General features: G+C 39.7%; 2 protein-coding genes across 9 annotated transcripts in view; both read left to right on the forward strand.

Annotated features, from left to right (window-relative positions):
- Positions 1-277: 277 nt before the first annotated feature.
- On the forward strand, positions 278-1,604 carry LOC127360075 (radial spoke head 14 homolog; the record flags this gene model as incomplete). Its single annotated transcript, XM_051394340.1, has 3 exons — positions 278-492; positions 582-718; positions 1,232-1,604. Coding segments are annotated over 3 exons (639 nt in total), but the record flags the coding sequence as incomplete, so codon positions are not given.
- Positions 1,605-4,094: 2,490 nt separating this feature from the next.
- The window catches only part of LOC127360068 (dematin-like), a 27,640-nt gene continuing 6,734 nt past the window's right edge, over positions 4,095-25,000 (forward strand). For 2 of the 8 annotated variants that reach the window (XR_007883155.1, XM_051394328.1), the window contains exons 1-12: positions 4,095-4,240; positions 14,322-14,367; positions 17,445-17,512; positions 19,197-19,231; positions 20,249-20,332; positions 20,429-20,557; positions 22,583-22,627; positions 23,288-23,471; positions 24,032-24,076; positions 24,313-24,465; positions 24,684-24,790; positions 24,932-25,000. The exon at positions 24,932-25,000 is cut by the window's right edge and continues 37 nt beyond it. Coding sequence is in view for 2 of the 8 variants with exons in the window: in XM_051394328.1 (XP_051250288.1) it covers positions 19,220-19,231; positions 20,249-20,332; positions 20,429-20,557; positions 22,583-22,627; positions 23,288-23,471; positions 24,032-24,076; positions 24,313-24,465; positions 24,684-24,790; positions 24,932-25,000 (828 nt within the window). In the remaining 6 variants the exon portion in view is untranslated. Of the gene's footprint in view, positions 4,241-11,663; positions 11,819-14,321; positions 14,368-17,444; positions 17,513-19,196; positions 19,232-20,248; positions 20,333-20,428; positions 20,558-22,582; positions 22,628-23,287; positions 23,472-24,031; positions 24,077-24,312; positions 24,466-24,683; positions 24,791-24,931 lie in introns of all 8 variants that reach the window. The other 6 variants (XR_007883157.1, XM_051394327.1, XR_007883156.1 and 3 more) reach the window with 6 other exon arrangements.

Below are 25,000 nucleotides of genomic sequence, written 5' to 3' on the forward strand. Positions count from 1 at the left end.
CTGCAACTTCAGTGCCGTCTCACTGTACGATGAACAAACCGTGGTCGCCTTGCATTAGAGACTGATTCCAGCTCCAGGGTTGTGCTGTATTCAACGTCTTTGTTCAGGGTTTCTTTAATCAAACAGAAATGTTTGGTGCTGGTCAGTGGAAACATTAATAAACCAGTGTGAGAACCGGTAGAAACAGTAGCTCCAGCAGAGGTCAGTGTGTATGTGACGGTACAATCAGTGTGTGTCGCCCTGCAGGTGCAGACGCTCTCCTCGCTCTGGTTCCTAAACTGATGCTGAAGCTCAGAGAGGAAGAGGAGAAGCAGAGGAGGAGGAGGAGGAGGAGGAGGTGCAGGTGCTGCTCCTCTCCACCCTCAGCTCCTGCTCCAGGCTGGACGCTCTGCCGGCTCTGGCCTCTGACGGCGTCTTGCTGCTGGGCCGCAGACTCTCCCATCGCTCCCCAAACATCCGCAGGGAGGCGGCTGCAGCCATGATGGCGCTCAGGTTGGACAGCGGGGAAGCAAACACTCTGCCCTGTGTTTGTTTGTTTGTTTGTTTGTTTGTTTGTTGTGATCGCTCTCTGTCGGTTCCAGTGTTGGTGAGGACGGGAAGCGGCAGGTGTGCGAGGAGGCGTTACTTCCTGTCCTGGTCGGCCTGCTGCAGGACGAAGACGTCGAGGTTCAGGCCAACGCTGCAGGAGTCATCATGCACGCTGTGATCATCACGGCAGGTACAAACAAACTAAACAACAAACAAACAACACGCAGCCGACCTGGAAGTGTCTCTCCTCCCTCATTGGCCAGCAGGAACTCTGGTTTGTTTCTGACTAATTAAGATTTTTCAGTCAGTTTGATGAACGGCTCAAAACACTACAATACCCATGAGCCTCAGTTTCTGTCACCGTGGTTACTGAATTGATCCCAAAATGATCCAGAATCAGAGACTGAACTGATTTAAACGGCAGAATGTTTTTATTAATTGTGTTTTTTATCTTCAGTGGAGCAGAGAGTGAAGCTCTGTGATTGGATGGTTGTTAGTGAATTGCATCCTGGGAGTCGTAGTTCAGTTTTTATGTCCACAGGCTTCTTGTGGTTTTGATTCTCTGTGAAATAAACAGATATTTTCTAACACAGTTGTTCATCTTTCGCTCTGATCGTCCAACAGGAGAGTTTCAGTCCTTAAACGCACCATGTGACTCATCCTGACCAATCAGAGAACAGAGCTGAACCTCCTTCTCCCGCAGGTAAACATCAGTGTCTGGATCTGGACGCGATCCCCATCCTCCTCCACCTGGTGTCTAAGAGTAAAGAGGAGGAGGAGGAGCGGGATAAGGAGAGGAGGATGAGGAGGAAGGCCCTCATCATGTACTCCCTGCGGGCTCTGACCGCGCTGGCCGAAGCTCCAGACGGCCGCAGCCTCCTGCTGGAGCAGCTCCCCGTGCTGGTGGCGAGGAGCGAGGACGCAGAGGAGGACCAGGACGTCCGGCGGGCCGCTCAGACCGCCGTCAGGGTCATCACCTGGACTCCATGAGACGCAGATGACCTCTGACCTCTAGAGCAGACCTGCTGGGTTCGCCTCAGCTGATAAGATAGTAAATAAAATAATGAATGATATTATTAATGAACTTTTATTTATTATTGATGACACTGATTGAGATAAAATGGGTCTTGGATTGTGAGGTCGGGTTGCTGAGGTTCTTCAGGTGGTCCAGTTGACATTTCTGACTGAGAAATGCTACGTGCTAAGCTAATCTATGTTGAAAAGATAACCACATTTTGAAGATGGTTAAAAGATAAAAACTACCCTCGCAGTTAACCTCCCTTACCACAGAAAATGAAGGCCTGGGATTTGAACCCGGGACCTTCTTGCTGTGAGGATAACCACTGAGACTCTGTGCCTCCCCAATTCTTTCATTCCACATTAAGTTAGGAGGGAGGAGCCATGGGGGTCTTGGGTGGAGTTGTTGAGCAGCTGCCTTTGTTATGTGAAGTGAAAAAGACCTCACCATGACAAGAGAGGACTGTCCCAGGAGGTGGTGTTGGGCAGGACCAGGTCTGGTTGGATAATCAAACACCTATTACAATCTAAGAAGATTGAATCAAACAGTGTTTTATTCATCTGAGTCTGCGACGTTATCAGATACGTAGTAAATTACTTTCCACTGTTGGATTTTTGTGTTCTCTTTGTCGTCGGTATCAAACCTCACACATCAGACAGGTCGAGGTCTCTCTGTTGGTCCTGAATAGTTTCCTCTCTGACCTGCTGATCTGAATGCAGCTGCTCTTCACTCGAATTAAGGCCATCAGCTCAGATCACAAACATCCAGATGAATGAACCCAGCTCCTTTATTTCAGCCTGACACTGAGCTCTTATCGCTGGCCGACGCTCCGGGCGGGAAGCCGAGGCGAGGGGTAATATTTTATATCTTTTAATATTAGCGCTGATAAAACTCCTGAGTTTCAAAAGGAAAACGTTACTGTAGGAATATAAAACCGTTGTTCAATGTTACAATAAGTTTGTCTAACTAGACGATGATTTACATCAGGAACTGATCACAGAATAAATCAACAATCTGAACCAATAACTGACATTAACTGTTGAGAGATAATTATAATTAGTAGTATTTGAATTAAAAACTGTTTAATTGAGTCTCATTATGGTCGTTTTATATATGATTATTATTATCAATGTCTTTTTTGAGTTAATGTTGGAGAAGAAGAAAATCTCTCTGACTGTTTTTTGGCCTTTGGAGGAGATAGAACTTAACTTTGAATGAATTTTAATTAAAATCAGTCCTTTTAAAATGTCCAAAAGAAGAAAACATTGATTACAATTACGAGACAGAGAAACAACTCAGGTCTTCAGCATCAGACAGACACACTGTCTCCGGTCTGTACAGGATGTTAATCCAGTCCCAACATTTAGAGTCCCAATGGGAACCAGATCCTCGAGGTCTCACTTACCTCTGCAGAATGGGAAGGAATGTGGACCCTGCAGTAATACCAAAGTCAGTCAGAGTTACACAATTAAAAATTCTCCACAGAGCGTATTTCACTCCCTTCCTCTGAGCTCTGCTGGCAGGTTGTCAACAAGCAGGAACTTTGACCCCTGTGCTGTGGCATTGTCCTGCAGTCAGGTCCGACAGAAGTGTTTCACTCAATCTCAGTGATGATTAATATGAATCTCCCTCCTGGTCCGGTTGTTGGCTTGCTGGGATACACGGCTGCACAGTTACGGTACAAATAAAGACTAACAGCAGTAGGACGCTTTTCAAGAGAAACATCAATCTCAACCTTCTCGCTATGGAACGGAGAGCTGAGAGGATCAGTGATACTTACTCAAATGAATTAGGATAAAGTTTTCTGTGTGTGTTTGCAGTTAATAGAGTATAGTATAGAGAATAGTTCAGTTAATAGAGTATAGTAGAGAATAGTGCAGTTAATAGAGTATAGTATAGAGAATAGTTCAGTTAATAGAGTATAGTAGAGAATAGTGCAGTTAATAGAGTATAGTATAGAGAATAGTTCAGTTAATAGAGTATAGTAGAGTTAGGTTAATAGTATAGAGAAAAAAAAGAAATAAATAGAGAATTAAAATAAAAATAAAAAAAAAAAAAAGTAGAGAATAGTGCAGTTAATAGAGTATAGTATAGAGAATAGTTAATAGAGACTAACACTGTGCAGCCGTTTGGAAACATGCTCTGAAATGTTCCATCATGAACACACTGAATGAAATGATTTGTATGTTCTGTTTGATGCAAAAACTGCAAATTTTAAAGAAAAGTTACAGGATGCTTTAATTAATTTTATTAATATTTACAGATTTCAAAAAAACTATAAAATAAACAAGACCCTTTAAACATTTGTTTTATGGTGTTTAATTACCTGGGAAGCATTTTGACTTTTTTTTTCAACAAAAGTTGACATATAGAATATTATAGAAACATTACAGCCTATACACACACACACACACACACACACTGCCATGTTGCACTGTCATGTTTTTACTCCCCCCACTGCTGCAAATGGACTGGTCCAGAGAGAGAGAGAGAGGTAGAGAGACATAGACAGGTAATGGGCAGCAACAGCAGAGAGAGAGAGAGAGAGAGAGAGAGAGAGGCACACTGCCGCTATCACACACACACACACACACACACACACACACACACACACACTGGGACTATATTATTTGGGAGTGCGCGCAGTGAGAGACAGTTGATGACGGAGCTGCTGGATGTTTCGGACACTAACAGGTAAGATCCACCTGCGTCTGTGTGTGTGTGTGTGTGTGTGTGTGTGTGTGTGTGAGCACTAATATCAGCTTTAATTATCGGCATTAATTACAGAAATATTACAGCCTGGATATCCGGATCAGTTAAATAACACACGCTTCATATGGGGGATTATTATGGGATTATTATGGGATGGGAATATTCTAGAGCTGTGTGCTCGATGTTCGGATGTCCATCAAAAACTGCAGAGTGAAGTTTGGGTTGAAATATTCTCCCTGATCCTCACAGCGGAGATAAAGCGGGTGTATTCAGCGGGACTTCGGCCCCGGCTTTACCCGGCGGTGCTCGACCTTGTCCGGGGGGGAGCCGGCGCGGTGAGACGCCGAGCTGCGGTGCGCCTGCAGCGGGGCAGAGGCGGTCCCTCCCCCGCCTGCAGGCGTCTCACTCTCCCCGGGTTGAAAACAGACGTTGTGTGCGTGCTGATATCCGGTTATCATAGGATTCTGTGATGGTGTGAAGTTATGTAAGAGGCTGCTGGAGAGTGAGCACGCCGCGGAGGAGAGGAGGGATGGAGGATGGAGGATGGATTAAGAAGGAGAGGATGGTTTTATGTAACACCCCCCCACCCCCCACCCCCCTTCATCATCCAGCATCACAACATCTGCCGGCCTCCACTCTCAAATCCTCCCCATCAAATAGTCCCAAAATATCTCTGAATGTTCCTCTCACCATACAGTGTAATGCCTGTTATATGTAATATAATGTCTAATATAATATCTGTCTGTCTGTCTATCTGTCTGTCTATCTGTCTGTCTGTCTGTCTATCTATCTGTCTATCTGTCTATCTATCTGTCTGTCTGTCTGTCTATCTGTCTGTCTATCTGTCTGTCTGTCTGTCTATCTGTCTGTCTATCTATCTGTCTGTCTGTCTATCTATATTATTATTTGTTATCAGTTATAAAGTTATAAAGTTATAAAGTATGTGCAGAATGATGTCATTAACGGGTCATAAAGATGCTGGTTTATTCAAATTAATGCCACAAATGTCATTTAGCAGTTAGCATCTGATCTGCTTCCAGCATTCCTGCTTTTATTTATTTATTTATTTATTTATTTATAAATGATTAAAAATGTAAAAGTTATTATTAACTTCTTCTATTAGGCTCTTGAGTTTTGTCCATTCAACAGCTACCGGACGGATTGTGATGAAATTAGAGCTGATGCTAACATGCTAACACTGTAAACACCATCATCGACTCGTTAGCATCGTCATGGTGAGCCGGCGTTAGCATTTAGCTCTTAGCACTGCTAGCCTCCGTAAACCCTCAGTGTCGTCTCACAGGAGAGCGAGGTTGCTGTGTTTTGACCCATCGGGGCTGCCGTAGAGATGCTGTGTTTTATGTGAACTCAGTGGGGATGTGGGAGTGAGGCGTCGCCATGGAAACACAACAGACTCTCTGCTCATGGATGTGATATTCAGTTTTAAAAATATAAACTTTTTGGAACTTCATACTTACTGTTCAGAGCTCACCTGGTCCTGGATCTCTAGGTCAGAGGTCAAAGGTCGCGGCGGTGAGAATATGAGGGATGTAAACAGAACATACTGTAACAGACTCCGTCCTATTGAACCCACTGTAGCTGTGAATAATGGGTCGTCAACTCCTGTGGGAGCTAGAAAGAGCTGTGTGAGTGTGTGTGTGTGTGTGTGTGTGTGTGTGAGTGTGTGTGTGTGTGTGTGTGTGTGTGTGTGTGTGTGTGTGTGTGTGTGTGTGTGTGTGTGTGTGTGAGTGTGTGTGTGTGTGTGTGTGTGTCTGACTCAGGATACCTTCAGGGACACATTTCAGACTAAAGACTATTGGGGACAAACTCTGTGTCCCCAATTTAAAAAAAGATGATTGGTCAGTGGTTAAGGTTAGAGTAAGACTCGAGGAAGTGAATGTAAGTCTATATAAATATTTATACACAGTATTTATTTGTATTTACATATATAAATATATATATAAAGTGACCTTTTAGACACACTGTGCTGCAGTTAAACCGCTTTATATCCAGGATTTAATTTACCAACCTTACAAGAAATAATAATAATAATATATCGTAATATTGTCGGTATAATAATAAAAGACTTCCAGATGAAATGAAAAGTAACATTTTAACATTTTAGTCCATTAGCATGATATCAATTGGACATGTTAGCTGTAGCTTCAGTTTATTTCTATTATATATATACATTATATTATATTGTCTATTCAGCTTTAAATTGATCTCATAGTAGATTTTCTAAAGAATTCTGATGATTTTAGGCTTTTTGTTTCGCAATAAAACTTCAGGAGAAAGTGAAAGGTACAAAAATATTTGTGATTTTTGTGTAATTCATAAAAAATCTGAGCCAATTGTTCCATTGAGAGTAAAATCACAGTTTCTGGAGTCTTTCGAAGAACCTTTAGTCACAACTCAAAACAAGGAAGTAAAGTTTGGTGACGTTTTGTGAAGGAAACTACAACGATTGGTCAAATCTGACAAAATTACAGAATTTACAGTTTATTAGTTGAATTAGTTGGTTTAAAATGTCTCTTTCTATCCTTTAAGTGTGTAAATATTATCAGCAAAATTAACTTTGAGTATAAAAGTACAAGTTTTCATTACAATTTGCAGGCAACATAATTCACTGTCTAATTCTATATTTATTTTATAGGATCATTATACGTCTTTAAATCCCGACCTGCAGACTAACCGCAGCTGTCAGAGAAATGTAGTGGATTTAAAATGTAAAGTATAAAGTAGCATAGAATTACACTGAACTCACTCAGGATTCAAACCAGCAACCTGCCAACAGAAGCACTGAGCTCCTGCTTTCTATTTGTGCTGCAGTAGAGTCTCAGTGGAGCAAAGTTTCTATTGTGTAACACGAGTGAAGATGACTCATGTGTCCAGAAATAGAGGACAGCGCCCACGCAGCGCTGAGGCGTTCAGGGACCGTACGAACACACAAACTGTGGAGGTTCTCAAACAGATTTTATCCATCGCTGCACCCAAAAAAACAGAGAGGTGACTTCTGCTTAAAGATTATTTTGATCCATAATAGATCTGTGAAAACCTCCTCGTGTGTTTCCTGATATCAACTCGACCGACAGCTCAAAGAAAGAGCGAACAGACGAACAGAGCAGGAAGACCGTTTGATTTTAAAGTTAGGACCAATAGAAACACTGTTGGAGGAAATATTCAGATCCTTTAACTAAACACACAGTTTGTACTTTCTGTCATCAGGATGAAAAGGTGAAGTTTGATGAGGTGGTGAAGCAGCGTGGGATCATGGGAGTTGTTGTCTCTCAGGTTATGATATTACACTAACAGACTCAGGCTAAAGCTAACAGGCTGCAAGTTATGATACCATGCTAATAGACAGATGTATTTAATGAGGAATTGTTACAGATTATAGATTTAATGTCTGAACTCCATCAAAGATCTTCTATAAGGTGGGGGGAGCTCCTCTTCCTTCCTCTTCGTCTCCCCCCCAGGCTGGAGGACCTGTGGAGGGTCTGCTGCAGGATCAGATCAGACTCGTGTTGTGATGTTTCTTTACTGTGTGTTGAATCCTGCAGCAGACGGAGGCCTCGGCTCTTATCTCTGAGAGCAGCAGGGGGCCGAGGGGGGGTTGTTGATGCTGCAGGAATGAGGCCATGGGCTCAGCCAGCGGTGGTGGTGGTGTATGGCGGGGGGGGTTAAACTGTTGCACTGTGTTGTTTTGGCTGCAGGCGTTCAGCTCTGTCAGTTGATTCTCCTCTGCAGGAATTTTAAGTTGAGCGTTTTGCTGATATGACAGATGGACGAGCTTTATTCAGCACAACACCTTCCTCTCTGCTCTAATGTCGGCCCCCCAGTCTCACCCCCACGCTGACAGACCCCTCAGAAACATCCATGTAACAGCTGATCACACAGCGCCGTGCACAGTGTCCAGGTTGAACGACGTGTTTCTGCCTGAAGCAAGGAAGTACGTAGTAAGTCAGAGGCGTTAGCCAATCAGCAGCGACGTCTATGTGAACCAGCTCACTTAATTTGTCCACTTTTTAAAAAAAGCAAATCATGGCGACACAGTTCACAGCGAGAAGAGCAAATTTACTGCTGTTTCTAAATCACGTCATAAGTTCTTGAACAGGTAAAGCAGCCATTTAAAGAGACATACACAGACCAACAGACTGCTCTGCACTGTGTCTTCTGACCCCTTTCTATCAGAACCAGCATTAACTGTTTCAGCAGTTGAACCACAGTAGCTCGTCTGTTGGATCAGACCACACGGGCCAGCCTTCACTCCCCACATGCATCAATGAGCCTCGGCCCCCCATGACCCTGTCTCTGGTTCTGTTCCTTCCTTGGACCACTTTTGATAGGTACTGACCTCTGCAGACCGGGAACCCCCCCACAAGAACTGCAGGTGACAGGAGCCCTGATAACCAGATAATCAGTGTTATTCACTGTCAGTGTGTTAGTGCTGATCTGTGTATGTTTCATAGTGTTTTAGTTTAGTTTAAATATATAATAACAAAATGACAATATGTTAATTTACATGTCTAGTGTAAAATAACATGGAAAACATGTAACTGTAAATAATCATAAAAATACTGCTCACTTAAAGATTTAAATACACTTTGCAAATCTCTAATTGTTTGCGGATATTTACTGTTTATTATATTATATTATATTAGACTTGATGGAGGGTGTCAGGAGCTTCAGCTAGCAGTTAGCAGTTTGCTTCTCATCAAAATCAGTGTTTCAACACTGGAGCTGTCGTCATGACAACAGCTGGACCGTGTGATGAAACGACAGGTGGGAGGAGAGGAAAGAAGGAACGAAGTGATGAGAAAGGATGCAAGAAAGGGAAGAGATGAGGTGGGAAAGGAGGAGACATAAAAGGAGGAAGGCAAAGAAATGAAGGAGCGTATAAGGAGGAATGGAAAGGAAAGAAAATACATGATGACGGAGGTAATATGGAAGGAAGAAGTGTGTTAGGAAGGAAAAGAAGAGGTAGAGAAAGAAAGGAGGATGTAGAAAAAGAATAAAAGGTGGATTGGAAAGAAAGAAGGAGGTTGGGAAAAGATTAGGACACTGCGGATGAAGGGAGGAAGGAAAGGAACGAGGGAGCGCGGAAGGAAGCGTCCTCCTCCGTCTAGCTGAGCTCCTGTCAATCAAAACTTCACTTAATGATGTCACAGAGACGCTGTGATGTCGTTTGCGTCGGCCAATGACAGCAGCCGTTGCCTTAACGGTGAGCAGCTGGGTGTGGTCACATCTCTGTGAGCTGAGATAAACGCCTGCCAACACACACACACACACACACACACACACACACACACACACACACACACACATAGACACTCACACACACACACACACACACACACAACACACACACACACACACACACACACACACAAAGACACACACACACACACACACACATAGACACTCACACACGTTGCTGTAACTGTTGCGTTGTGAGATTTCCTGTAACTGAGTGAGAACGAAACCAAAGGTGACAGGCCGCCATGTTAGACGGCATCAGCTCTGTCTGATCAATACATTACTGATCAGTCTGATTGATAATTCATCAATCAGGACCTTCAGTAATCAAATGAAGTGAAAAAGGAGGGAAAAGTATATGAATGTGTAGCCTGCTAGTTTATTAGTATGCAACCGTTGATAGTGACACATGAGTTTATATGTTTTATATTCCAGTTCCGTAATGTCCTCATCAATATTATTAATAGTTAGTTAATTACTTTCAAATCTTTATTATTAAAAATTATTAAGTTGAGTTGTTGTTGAGTCTGGCGCCCCCTGTGGACAAAAGCAGGACTGTTTCTACTTTCGTTTCATTGATTTCAAGGGGAATCCGGCTCAGCGGCAAACATGAATAATATCTATATAGAAATATAAAATCTTCTCTCTGATGTTTGTTTATGTTTTGGTCATATTGAGTGCTGAAGTTCCACTTAAAATCTATAAATATGATTAAATATAAATAATATATTATCAAAATGATTCATTTTGATAATATATATTTAAATTCTCATTAATTACAGTTGCATGCATAATTATTTGTAGTACATTACATAAATAAAAAACTTTTAGTTCCTTGTTGTCTGAAAACAGATCTGTGAATCAGAACTTTACTTTATCTGACGACCCCTCAGATTTATCTGGTGACCCTTTGGAGGGGCCCTGAGCCCTATGTTGGGAACCTCTGGACTAAAGCTTTGATTCTCTGCCCCAATTCGGGTTTGGGCCAAAAACTGCTGCCGTGAAAATAATCTGCAACGAAGCAGGAAACAGCCACCGTCCGCTGACATGTAACCGATGATGAAGCTCCGTCGATGTTTCAGGCGGAGGATCGGAGGAATCAGTCCGAGCTGAATGTGAAGCAGTGACTCAGCAGCTTTCAGTCTCTGACCCACTTACAGCTTCAGGCGATGTTTTACATCTTACTGCATCACGACGCAACAAACAGCGCGAGGCCCGTTCAGAGGAGGCGAGTGTGTGCAGCTCTGAACATGAAGACGGAAAATAACTGCAGATAAACAGAAAATGATGTTAATGTTTGATACAGAGCTGATTCAGTTTCTGCTGCCTCGGGCTGAACAACTGATCTGAAATCTGTCCTTGTTCATCAACTGCTGAACAGAAACAGTTTTAAAGCTCCAGTGTGTCACATTAATATAACATTAATGTTTTCATCAGTGTTTAATCACCTGAATATAAGAATCATTGTGTTACCTTACAATGAGACGTTTTTATCTACAGAGGGAGCGGGTCCTCTTCTGGCGGAGTCCGCCATGTTGAACCGCCATGTTTCTCCTTTTGAAGGGGAGGGTGAAGCGAGGGAGTTGCAAACTGCAACTACACCACTAGATGCAACTAAATAGCAGTTACAGGCAGCTACATTAGCAGTTGGCTAACAGCAGCTACATTAGCAGTTAGCGGAGTCGAGGCAGAGCAGCCGGAGGACGTCAGAGAGAAAACCAGATTATATTCTCTCCATAAAATCTGATCCAGTTTCACCAGAATCTCTGATTAAGTTGTGTGTTTGTACAGTAATCAGTGAGCTCTGCTTCGCTCTGCATCGCTAAAAGTTGAGGATTGATTGACGGGTGAATGTCAGGATATTATTGGTTGAAATCAGTTAGTTCATGCTGACGTAAGCCTGCGTCACATTTAGTTTTACAGGAAGACACAAAGATTGGATTCTGATATAAAGATACAAAGAAATGTGAATGTTTGTCATAAATTGTTAAATAAATGAACAATATAACGGAGGATTTGATTTTAAAGGGTAAACATGTTGACTTTGCTGGCTAACTGGATTATTAGTTAAACAGTGTGTGAGTTATAAATCTGAAAGGAAGGTCTGCACGTTCTCAGGACCTCACTGTGAGTTTCCTGTGTACAGATGCAGTGACCGGTACTAACGACCCCCTCGGCGATATTAACGAGATAATTTACGTCTCTTCATCCGAACACAAAGACAGACTGACGCCCACAAGTCAACCAGTTAACCCAGTTCCTCCGCTGCCGCCAGCGCTGGAGAATAAGTACAGATCTGAGGTAGTTGAGTATTTCCAGTTTTCTTCTTATTGTTCTATTAAAATTCACATCTTCAAAGTTAGATCTTAAATTATAATATACACTTTAAAATGAGTAAAACCATATTGTTAACTTGCTTTAGTAATTTAAATAAGTGAGAATGACTTAATTTTGTAAATTTTAATAATAATAATTAATAATATTTAAAGTTAGTTCCACTTAACTTAAGAAATTTAGTTTATGTGACTTAAAGGTTTTCATTTTTGATTAATTTATCTGGTTTTACAGTGTAAGTTAATTAGGCTACTCATGAAAATTAACTGGTTCCAACTAGTCTTTCCACATTATTTATGTCAACACAATTCATCAAAAATAATGTTTGCAACTTAAAAGGTTTATTTAAAATCAGTATATTAATAGTTTTATCTTGCAATGTACTTTTATTTATTTTCAGTGCAGGACTTCTTTGTGTTATATTGACTGAAAGTTAGTTAATTGACAGATACCTTGAATAAATATGGAAGTTTTCACAACAGAAACGTTGAATAAATGTTGTTTATCAGTGTAAACAGCAATAATTACTGTAATTTCACAGATAATGACTATTATTACAGTTCTATAACTTTTAATATTCAGATTAAAATAATAACAATCCAATAATAACAGCACTCTTCTGTAAATGTAAGTCTGATTATTTGTACTATAGCAGAGTTCACCTGTATTTATAGGTCATTGTTTTACACTGTAAATATCTTTAATTAAACATTAAAAAGACAAAGAATTACACAAGGTTTTATGTAAAATTAATATAAAAACTGTATTTTAATTATAAAAAATTGTATAATTAAAAGAGTCTTTTCTGTTATTTCACTGTATTTTTTATATTAATATTACTGTGTATTTTACTTTAGCTTTACAGTGAATTTCTGGCTCCATTTGTTTGTTTCTTCTGCAGCAAACAGTTTGTGTTGTTCAGTCCGGAGTGAGACTCACACTTTATTCACAATCTGCTCCCACACACAACCAGCAGCTGAAATGATGGACGAGCTTCAGCTTGTTTAAAAGAACTCTGGGTAATAACGGCCCGACGTAGACGAGCCGGATTCACCAAAAAAACACTAAATCACAACGAGGAACTTGAGTTTGATTTCAACTCCCAGGCGTGGCAGCTGGGTGGGGTTTACCTGAATGTGTGTGTGTATGTGTGTGTGTGGTCTGATGGTGGGAGGTCTATTTCAGTGTCTCTCTCTCTCTCTCTCTCTCTCTCTCTCTCTCTCTCACTCTCTCTCTCTCCCTCTCTCTTTGTCTCTCCCACATTCCTGCCAGCTGATTGGACGGCTGGGCTCGGTAACCTAGCAACCTTCAGATATCTCCCAGCATTCCTCTGGAGTTATCTCCTCTCCCAGCAGACGGACCGATCTGCTGGACGAGGACCTGAACCAATCAGATCAACAGATTCAAACAAACAAACAAATAAATAAATAAATAACCAGAGAGGCACAACCAGTCAGCTTTAGTCAGGATTCCTTCAGAGTTCATCAATCATTTAAAACCACTAAAAACACTGAATAAAGCAGTTCCACCTTAAAAATCACTACTTCTCCCTCACTGGATCACTTTCATCTCATAATTTTGACATTTAATTTCATAATTTTGACTTTTTATTTCAGAATTGTGACTTTTTATCTCATAATATGTAACATATCTCTCAACTCTATCTCGTGCACAAAGATGGGTAAAAGTTTTGGCCGTCAGCTGAGGATCAGATGTGACAAATGCCAGTTTTGGCCCATAAATGGCTGCCATGTGTCTCATTTGAGAGCCTGGGTGATATTCTGATGACTGTACAGACTCACTCAGACATTCATATTCAGTGTTAAAGCAGTGGTTCAGTGCCTGAATGGGACCAAAAAGGGTGCCAGTACCTTGTGGGTAACTGTGGCTTAGGAGGTAGAGCAGCAGGTTGTCCTTTAATCAGAAGTTTGGTGGTTCAATCCCTGGTTCCTCCTGCTGCATGTTGAAGTGTCCTTGAGCAAGACACTTAACCCCAAACTGCTCCTGATGGATGTGTGAATGTAAAGTGCTTTAAGCGTCTATAAAGATGCATCATACCTGCAGTTTATTCACCTTAATGCTGTTTTTAAAGAGCTCATCCAGACAGCTGATCAAAATCTAGTCAAAGATGGACGTCAGTTTAATGTGGAGTTGGTTTTTTGGTCAGATGGAGCAGATTTCATTTTCAGCATCGTCGCTTAGCAACAGCGTCGACTTCCTGGAAATAAAAAGTGAATCTGAAAATAGACGCAGAGCAAACAGGAGGAGGACTCATCCTCTGTTCGGGCAGAACTCCATTCAGATATCTGCTGATTGTAGCAGAGAGCAGTTTAATCCACTCTGACACACAAACTGCTCGTCATCTGTCTCTGCGCGGCACCTGAACGCACCTGAACTCACCTGAACTCACCTGGGTGATGTTTAAACTCTCTTTGTACTCTTAATTCCTCTGTGTTTGGTTTTCTTTCAGCAGACTGAAGAATCTGAGCCGCGGAGAGAAACTCTACTTTAAAGATGTAAGTCGACCTGTTTTCAGTCTGATTTGAATATTTTGGACGATTTACTTCACAGCAAGAAACATTGTTTTATTTTATAAGCTCTTTAATATTTATTGTTTGCATCAGATAGTTTCATAGAGTGATAGATTTTACCCCAACGTCTACTATAACATAACATAACTAAGTATTAATACTGTTGTTTTTGTTTGTTATAATGTGATTAATAACCTTTTAGAGGGTTACTATCTATCACTGATTCAGTGATTATGGATGGAAATTAATAAGAGTTTATTGAGATTGATACCAATGTGCATTCTGTGTATCTGTCTGATTCTTCAGCGATTCCTTTACTGATTCCTGATCAATTTCCCGTGTGGATGAAAAGTAGATTAGAATAGAAACAATTTCCGTTTTCCTTTAAAGTTTTCTTTTTTAAAGAACTGTTTTCAGCAGTGTATTATATCGTCTGTGTGTAGCACTAATGTCATTGGCATTGGCCAGGTGCCAAACATGCTAGCATTGATAAACAAAACCGACCGTTATCTGAGGCGAACAGTTCTGATGGATCGGCCAATTTGGAACCAATTTCCCATCAGTGGTGATTCACTGTTACTGAGTAACGACACTTCTCATTTTTGTCCACGAGTACCTTAGTTCTAATTCTGTACCTTCCTGGTGAGTCTTGGTTGTTGTAAAGTTGTAGAATTAATTTCTGTAAAATAAAATTTATTAAATAAGTAGTTCCCTTCATGTTGACATAATCCATAATAATTTAATTTATTAGTTGATTATATTTTAATCTTTAAAGTAAGTAAAGCTTTAAAACATATGCAGTTGACTAAAAAGTACATTTACCTCTGAGCAGCATAAAATGGAAATACTTACATACTTTGAGTAAATGTGTTAAATTCCACCACTGAAGCTGAACAGTGAACCGTACACAAACTGCCTGAAGAGGAGGAACTTAACACCTGAATCCTCCAGATTATTGATCAGGTTATTGATCAGCAGGGGCCATCAGATTGTAATTGATCTGTCTCCAGAGACAGACAGAGATCTCTGGAGTTTACTGGAGTCCAAGAACACGATGAAGTAAGGCGACTACTGCTCTGGTTTATAAGACTAAAGAGCATTTTGGCGTCAGTCTGTCAGAGAGCAGCCGCCATTTTGAAATAATCATACAGGAAGAAACACATCAACCCTGTTTCCTAAAAAGTATCAGTGATGTTCTCTGGATTACGTTTTCTATTGACATAACAAATAAATGCTGTCAAATTCCTGCATAAATGTTTCACTGACAACATATTTCAGTGCTTTACGAGATATTTCACAAAGGAAGATGTTAAACGGACTCGACTCTAGAAATAAATCTACATTAGTTACTAAAACTGGTACAAAATTATAACAAAATATAAAACAAAAGACTTTATAAACTAGCCAAATATTTGTGAGCTGACCCTGAGACTGAAAGCAAGAAAGAAAACATTTCAGGTAATATTATATTTCTTTTGTTAGTGAATCTGGATTTTGTTTTATCTGAATAAAAAACACAACCGTGAAGAAAAAAACATTAAATTTGCACCTTTTTATACAATATGAACAACTGAGTTCTTGAAATAAAAAATAAAAGATCATTACTTTGCCTTGATGGCCCAAAACTGTTTCTAGTTTCATTAGTTAACTACAGAGAATATATGGCAAAAAAGTAATTTAACTACTTAAATCAATAACTGTAAACAATTTCCTTGAATATTTACAATGTAAAATACTGTAATTGTACTGTAAAGTTTATAAAACAATACTGTATCAATACTGTATCAAACAGTATTTTACTGCATTTTATTATATTGTACTCTAATATATTAGTTATATTAATATTGATATATTACTGCCAACTCTAATTATTTCACTGTCAAAAATTGTAATAAAAAGAGTCAATATTCCAGAGGCGCCAAAAAATACAGTAAAATAACAGAAAATAACTGACTCGTAAAAATACAGTAATTTTCTATAATTAAAATCATTAAATTTTTTAGCTTCAAGTTCAGTTTTTTGTGGCTTTTTTATGTGTAATTAAAGATATTCACACATGTAAAAACAATAAAATTACTAATAAATAATAATTCTATATAATATTCAGTTATTAATCTTGTAATATTACAATACTAAAATATATTCAAGGCACTATAAACTAAGGTATTTTACTGTAATGAAGAAATAAGATATTTTACAGTTGTTTTTTACCGTACGGTTCAGAAAGATCTGCAGCTGCTGGAAGAAGAATAAAGAAGTATTTACTTGAGTAAAAGTCACACCATCACAGTGTAGAGATACTCTCCAGTTCCTGCTGGAGAAAGTGACCACAGCTCCCAATCAATCACATATTAACACATTATTTATTCAGTGACATCAGACACCAGCACCGATCAATACAGGAGGGGTTGGGGGGGGGGGCAGTCAGACCAGAATCTGTCAAATCTGCAGAAAATCTAAACATCAGCAGACAATCAGCAATGTGCTACTCGGATACTCCTGAATATTTTATTACACTGTGAAACATGACAACATTCACATTAATTAAACTCAAAACTTATTGAAATCAGTTGGTTTTTTTTTGTTGAACACAATCAGGAAAGTTACTGTAAAGTCACTTAAAATTACTAATAAAATCTGTTTAATCAAGAATCCTTTTTAACTTGAGTTTGTGTTACTTACAATTTTCGAGGTAATCCGTGTCAACAATTAAAATTTTTAAAGTGCATGTACATTTATAAATAAAACAATAAAGTGCTAAAATTAGAAAGGAAGTTTGTAAACTTAAGTAATTACAGTTAAACATACTGTGTACAGTGAATAAACCTGTACACATGTATTGTGTATAGCAGTTACAGTTATATAACTTTTAAAAAGGTTCTCAGGGCGAAGAACAACAGGAAGTATTTATTATTATTAAAAAATATATATTTATATTGAATCTGTAACACAAGAATCACTTTCTAATGTGTTATTATTTTTCTAAACGACTTTATAAAATCTGCAGCAGCTCAGTTGGTATTTTTGTTGAGAACTGATTTATTAATGTATTAATGTTTCAGGTACTGATCGGGGGGGAAACAGCCCTACAGACAAACAGATACAGACATGATCCCTTATTCTCCCTGAGGTATTAAACACACACACACACACTCCATAATGCATCCCATAACCTTAACAATCACTTACCCCTGACCCCGGGTTCAGACAGATATACTTGCTGTTAACAGCGTATATTTCTGTGTGTTTGGAGCGTTTGTTGTTCACAACCTCAGAAATCAACATGGTTAAATATAATAATAGTATATTTCCTACTTTATAATGTGAATTTCTCTCCATAGATCAATCTAAACAGCCCTTTAAAGAGTAACTAAACCCAGAAACCCCTTTTATTTTCTGCTAAAACCCTCTGTATAACCTCTGTATCTGGGTATTTACTAGTGTTGTTGATTGATTCAGGTCCAAATATGGACGTTTTACTTTTATTTTGCTATAAAAATGCACAGCGACCGCCCTCTACTGATTGCTATTGCAATTGAATGTTGCTATTGGCTGATCTGGAGTCATGTGACGTCACCAACCAACCTGATATCAGCTGATATAAAACCAACGTCTCCACTCTGCAGACTGCGGCCTGCTACGTAGCCGTTAGCCACAGACTCTGGAGAGTTAGCCTCTCTGAGCTGCATCTTTTACATTTTCCAGAAGGTATCTAGCAGAATTTAGAGGTTTAGTTACATTTTTTTGTACTCCACCACTTTGGTCCCTATAAACCTGTTGGCCCCCACAAGTACAGTGTGTTTCCGGTTATTGGACCCCACAAATGTAGTAAAACAAGCACACACTCACACAAACGCACTGTATTTAGCTGTGAGTGTGTGTGCATGGGTTTTCCCGTCACTGTCCGTATGTTACCCAGACTTCCACCTGTCTGTCTGTGTGTGAGTGTGTGTTGGACAAAGCTGTGGACTCTGGAATAATCTCTTTGTGTCCGTCAGTCACATCAGACAATACAGAGCGAGCAGCCCGGCAGCTGCAGCAGAGCCCAGTTCACTGACACTGGTGTGAGCTGTCTGAGATATACACAATAATCTCATCACTCATTAGGTAAATATTAGGTTAACACATTGGCAGTTTTTTCCAGGGTCAGATGTTTCAGATGGACCAGTTTTAGTTCTCTGTGTCCAGAATGAATCTCAGCCCAGATCCCACAGTTGGTTATATACAGCGATATCTGCCCACTGGTTTGGGTTATTGATCCACTTGGACAAGCTACCAGTTAATCGTTAGCTAGCTAGTTCTAGTTATCAATTAATGGAGACTGACTCACTAGTGGAGCCAGCCTCTAGTGGCCATTAGAGGAACTGCAGGTTTTGTTACTTCATTGTTTCCATTCATTTTCAGCCACAGACGTTAACGTCAGCATATTTTTTTATATCTAAATATTCCGACTAAATCTTAAATGATATAATTCTTATAAAAACTTTATTAAGACTGTGACGATGACAAGCAGCCTTCATGTTGCGTCAACCTCCGATCAGCAGCTCTGGCTGTGGGTGTAATTGACTGAACTCTGGTGTATGTAGGGCTCTGGTCCAACTGTCTGTCAGAGAAAGCCTCTGCAGCAGATTTCCAGCTGACACACACACACACACACACACACACACACACACACACACACACACACACACACACTCTTCTGTTCCCAGTTTGTCATTTACATCCAGTTTTACTTGCAGTATTCTGTGATATATTAAATATATATTGAGACATATATCTGTAATATAATATAATGTTCTGTCTGCCTCTCTCAGGAACTGACCAATCAGCAGTCAGGATGATGCCCAAGGTAAACGCTGTTTTCACTTCCCTTTGATGCTGAAATATCTGACTGAAAAGTGCCGTTGTGTTTCTGCTTTTGATGGTCGACTGCGTGGGAAGAAGTCTTAATGTCTCTGAGATTTTTATTTTTAGCAGCTAAAAGCCAAAGAGGAGAAAACGAGATATTAATACTGAAGGTTTGCTGCATCATTGCTTCTGAAAAACACCAAATGTCTTTATTTTAGACGGAGGAGTATTTCCACTCTGTACAAACCTTCAGAATATATACAGGAATAAAACTGGAAGGTTTGGTGGATGTAAGAGCTGCTGAAGTGGAGATTTATGTCCTTTATTGTAAAATGCAGGTGAATCAGATAACAGATAAAAGCTAGAAACTGTCCCAGTTGATTATTCACATTAAGAAAATTATTTTTTGTATTACAAGTTTTCTGAAATGTGCAAATTATGTTTTATCTAATGCTATCTGTGATCTTTATCTAACAGATAAAGTAGTCAAATAAACACCTAAATGTATATTTTGGGTGTTTTCTTTCCATTAGTCTGAATGAAGTCTTGTTATGGGACAAAAATAGGCCACAAATTGATAAATGCATGAAAAAAAAACATGTTTAAGCTTTAGTGTCTCGCTTTAAGCTAAATGAACAATTTAAAAACCCTCTTGGATTTACTGTAATGCTCATGTTCCTCTTTTTTAATGTGTCCAATACTTTTGTTTATGACCTAATACCTACATTCCTGTCAGCCATGCTAAATACTGAAATTAATGATAAATAACACAAGGACAGTAACAATTCATTTTTCACCTCCACTAAAGATCAAAACCTGATTTAAACCTCAGAATTTATGTTCTAATAGTTTTGTTTCTCTCTATAATGGCTGTTAAATCCTCTCTGGTGGGTAGCGAGGCCGCCGACTGCTTCTTAAAACCTCTGCACTGACTCCTCCATTAGCTGAAGTCCTCTCCCATTTGGCTGAATATCAGTTTTTGGTCGACCTCTGACCTCTCTGTGTGCGTGTGTGTTAGCAGCAGCTGGCTCAGACGTCTCCAGGGAGCGTGCTGTCGCTGAGAGGGTCCAGCGTCCCAGGATCCCCGGCTGCAGCCATCGTGGTGAGACGCACAGATCAAGTTATATTATCCTTCAGATTAATCTTGAGGCAGTAATCTGTAATCTCTGACTCTCTGTTCCCCCCCCCCCCCCTCCAGGCCAGAGTGGAGGACGGGGTGATCGGCTATAAGGACTTGGCAGCGTTACCGAGAGACAAAGCCATCCTGGATATAGAGAGACCGGATCTGATGATCTACCAGCCGCACTACAGCTACAGCCCACTGGAGGTGAGTTTTTAAGAAAGCAGCCCCGGCGCCCCGTTTCACCGACATGTACGAAAATCAGTAAACATATTTATCACATCCAGACGTACAGAAAATCCTCTTGGAGTCATTCCCCAAACTCAATAGGAAGTCAGCCATTTTTAATTCAATGTGCACCCTTTGAGCACTTTTAGGCCATTTCCAGGCAAAAATTCATACATAGTCTGTCAACATGGGAAAGTACAGATTTCATGTGCTGCTCTTGTTAAGGTTGGTCAGATCCAGATGAGATTTGGTCAGATGAACCTTAAGACTTTGATGATCACATGTTATAAATCTTATGAGTACTCGCTGAACCCTGTTGCCGTGGCAACGCGACACATTTCAGTGTTGAACAGATTCGAAAATTTGTCAAACTCACCCACTGTAAAACTGTAATCTAATTACCTGTTAAAAAATGTAGTCAGTAACTTAATCCAAGTAATCTGAATTGATTACTATTGATTACTTTTGATTATCTCAACACCAAACAGAAAACAACTGTCATACCTCACTGCAAAAATGTTTTATATGGTATTTTCATGAGGCAAAACATTTTCTTTTTGTTGGTAAAAACTTGTATTTTTACAGTAAATATGGAATAAAACTTTAACTTAAATTGTAAAATGAACAGCACTGATATCTTTTTATCATAATATTAGAAAAGCTGCCAGTTTCTTATAAATAACTTTTTTTTTACAGTGTACTTTCATGTACTACTCAAAGCAGATTAAACTTTTTCTACTATTATGGTAAAAGGATATTAGTACTGTAGAGTTTTAATCCATATTTTACTGTATAAATACATTTCAAAAGAGTTTTTCCTCATGAAAAAAGACTTTATTCTGTATAAATTAGTGTGTTCCTGTTACATAAACTGTTAATCTATTTAAAGTTTTCTACTTTTACTGTGAATGTTTGACAGTTTTCACCATAAAATCTTTTTAGACTTACATAAGAAATCTCCTGGAGCCAAACCCCCAAAGCACAACAGGAAGTCGGCCTTTTTGGATTTAATGTGCACATTTTGCACAGTTTTGGCCAGCATCCATAAAAAGTGCCTGAAAATGTGAATAACACTGCGTAGCTTAGCATTAGCGACGCAGTCAGGGTGACGGCAGCTGCAGCCGGTCTGACAGTCGGTTAGTTTGCCGGTTGGTTGGCTGCGAGTCCGACTGCGACGTGAGACATCAATCTGCTGCTTAGAGACCGGACAGCTCGTTACCACAGCTGAGACCCAGAGTGTGTGTGTGTGTGTGTGTGTGTGTGTGTGTGTGTGAGTGTGTGTGTGTGTGTGTGTGTGTGTGTGTGTGTGGATGAAGTGATAACAAGAAGAAAGGGAGACAAAGAGATCAGACTCTGTGTATAGACGCATTATTTACCCCCCAGTAAAACTGTCCTGGTGACCTTGATGCATTCAGTGTCACTGTAACGTAACTTTTAAAGGAAATTGCAGCTTTCTCTTGTTGTAATCTGGAGGTTCAGGTCACAATGATTATTAAAATCAAAAAAGAGCAGAAAATCTTCACATTTGTGAAGCTGAAACTTTTAAAAATGATTTAAAACGATTATAAAAATAGTTGCTATTTTGCTTCTTCATCGTTTTAAGTTGCCAGGTTCACAATCGCTGATTTTACTTCAATTGATTTTAATAATTTCACTACAATATACAAAATATTGTCTATATTTTTATCTTTATTTATATTTATCTTCAATGTGTGAACCTGATTAAAACAATAATCCACTTCTTAAAATGCTGTTTCTGTCGTAGAGAACTAAAGAGAACAGAAAATATTCACATTTAAGAAGCTGAAATCAGAGAATTTTATTTCTTTAAAACGGACTCAAAAGGATTAATTGATTATCAATAGTTGATCATTAATTGAGTAATAGTTGCAGCTTTAATGCATCATCAACTTCCTGGTTGATAGAGTTGAACTTTATGAGTTTGTTCTTCTTCTCTCCGTCTCTTTCTGTCTTTAATCTGATTCCATGTTGTTTCCTCCTCAGCGGTCGTTGTCTCCTCGCTCCATCTCTCCTCCTGCCTCCCCAGAGGTAAGACTTCCTCCTCCTCACGTCATCAGTTCGTCTTAAAGGTTTCTCTGTTTGCACTGTGAGCCGCCATTACAGCCGTTAGGGAGCAGGTCAAAGGTCAGATTGATCATATATTGATACGTGAATGGTTGTAGGTGATCAATGAAGTGAAGGTAGAAAGTTTTACTGATATTGAACTGATCTCAGAGCAGTGGATAAATACCTGAGAGTGAAAACACATTGACAGGATTTTTATCAGAAATGTTTATAAATGTAAATATTATATTTATTTTTATTTTATTGTTATATAATAATTATAATTATAATAATATGAATATAATTTAATGAAGCAGTCTGTAGGATTTAGTGCCATCTAGTGGTTAGGTTGTAGAAAGAAGAAAACACACAGTGTTTGGTCTGTCTGTTGTTTCCTCTCCTCTTTCTCCTCTCCTCTCCTCTCTCTTCTTTCCTCGTCTCCTCTCCTCCCTTCTTCATCTCTCTCCTCTCTCCTCTCCTCTTTCCTCACCTCCTCCTCCCTTCTTTATCTTTCTTCTCTCTCCTCTCCTTGTCCCCTCTCCTCTCTCCTCCTCGCCTCTCCTTTCTCCTCCTCTCTCCTCTCTCCTCCTCTCTCCTCTCCTGTAATAACCACCTTCTCCTCCTGTGTTCCTCCTGTGTTTTCAGAGGGAGTCCCGGGAGTGGCTGGAGAACCGATCTCCTGGAGGTTCCTCTCCTGGTTCCACCATCCCGACCAGCAGGACCCACAGCACGCACACACCGCCCACCCCAAATACCCCAAACACCCCAAACACCCCCCACACACTCCCGTCCGGCAGCAAGAGCAGCATGCAGCACTTCCACCGGCCGGGTAACCACTTCTTCTTCTCTGCTTGTATTTACTGATCAATACATTGGAATTATTGATTATATTATAGGAACAGAGTCTCCATTACAGAGTTTGTCCACCAGAGGGCGCCGACAGCTTTATACTCACACTATGAATACAGAGGAATGAATGTTACTTTTATTCTTGTAATAATTATTGACCAGTAAGATACTGATATGTTATATGTTATTCTAAATGATTATAAGCTTATTACAATACAAATAATAATAAATAAATAATAAAATAGTAGATTTTTTTTCACTATTATTCTTATTTTATTCAGTTTTTTAGCATTTTTTGCTCACATTTTCTGAGGCCCCCACTTTGTAAAACACACCTTTAAAGCTCCAGTGTGAAACAATGAGGAGGATCTGTTATATAATGTTTATAGATATGTTTTTATTAGTGTTTAATCAGCTGAATATTTGTTGTGTTTTGGTTTCGTAAATGTTTTTATCTACCGCCATACCTATGAATATTATATTATTATATTAATAATAACTAAATACATCAATTTATTTTAACTCTTTTCTTTCTTTCAGAAAACGGCTCCAACATCTATAAGAAGCCTCCCATCTACAAACAAGGTGCGTGTAAAAGCTATCGATGGACATCATCACGGTGTGGAACGTTACGGGACGAGAAAAGAAGACGTTATTTTTTCTTTGTTTAGTAATAAGATGATTAAAAATGTCTAAAATGGAGAAACAGCTGCACACACTTCGTTTGTTCACTGCACAGACACGATTTAATCATCATTTAATAGCTTTGTGTGTGTGTGTGTGTGTGTGTGTGTGTGTGTGTGTGTGTGTGTGTGTTACAGATGTGTCGTCCTCTCAGGTCCCTCAGGGGAAACACATCGAGGATCTGATCATCGAGTCCTCGAAGTTTCCAGCAGCTCAGCCTCCGGACCCGAACGTGCCCTCCAAGATAGAGACGGACTACTGGCCCTGCCCCCCCTCCCTGGCTGTGATTGGTACGACCCAAACACACACACACACACACACACACACACACACACACACACACACATGACAGAAACTTTGTGTTGCATTTAGGATATTAAAAATATGGGATTTTACAGTTTTCAATCAGAAAATTCTGTTCAGCTGTAAATAACACTCTGGTTTCCTCTCTCCTTGTTTCCTCTCCTTTCTCCTTGTTTCCTCTCCTTGTCTCCTGTCCTCCCTGTAGAGAAGGAGTGGAGGAAGAAGGGAAGGGATGAAGATGAGGAGGAGGATGGAGAGCTGGATGATGAGCTGTGGGGACTCAGAGTTCTTCAGAAACAAGAACTCAACAAGGTACAGAGACCAGGACTTTTATTTTGGTAGAGAATCAGCTTCCTGTACGGTTTATAAAACAGTCTGTCTCTCTCTGTCTCTGTCTGTCTGTCTCTCTCTCTATCTGTCTGTCTCTCTCCCTCCCTCTCTCTCTGTCTTTAGATTCAGTCCAATCTGGGAAAGATCATCTTGAAGGAAGAGTTGGAGAAATCTTCAGCTCCTCTGAGGAGG

Source organism: Dicentrarchus labrax, unplaced genomic scaffold (genome assembly GCF_905237075.1).
Source record: "Dicentrarchus labrax unplaced genomic scaffold, dlabrax2021, whole genome shotgun sequence".
Taxonomy (NCBI): domain Eukaryota; kingdom Metazoa; phylum Chordata; class Actinopteri; family Moronidae; genus Dicentrarchus; species Dicentrarchus labrax.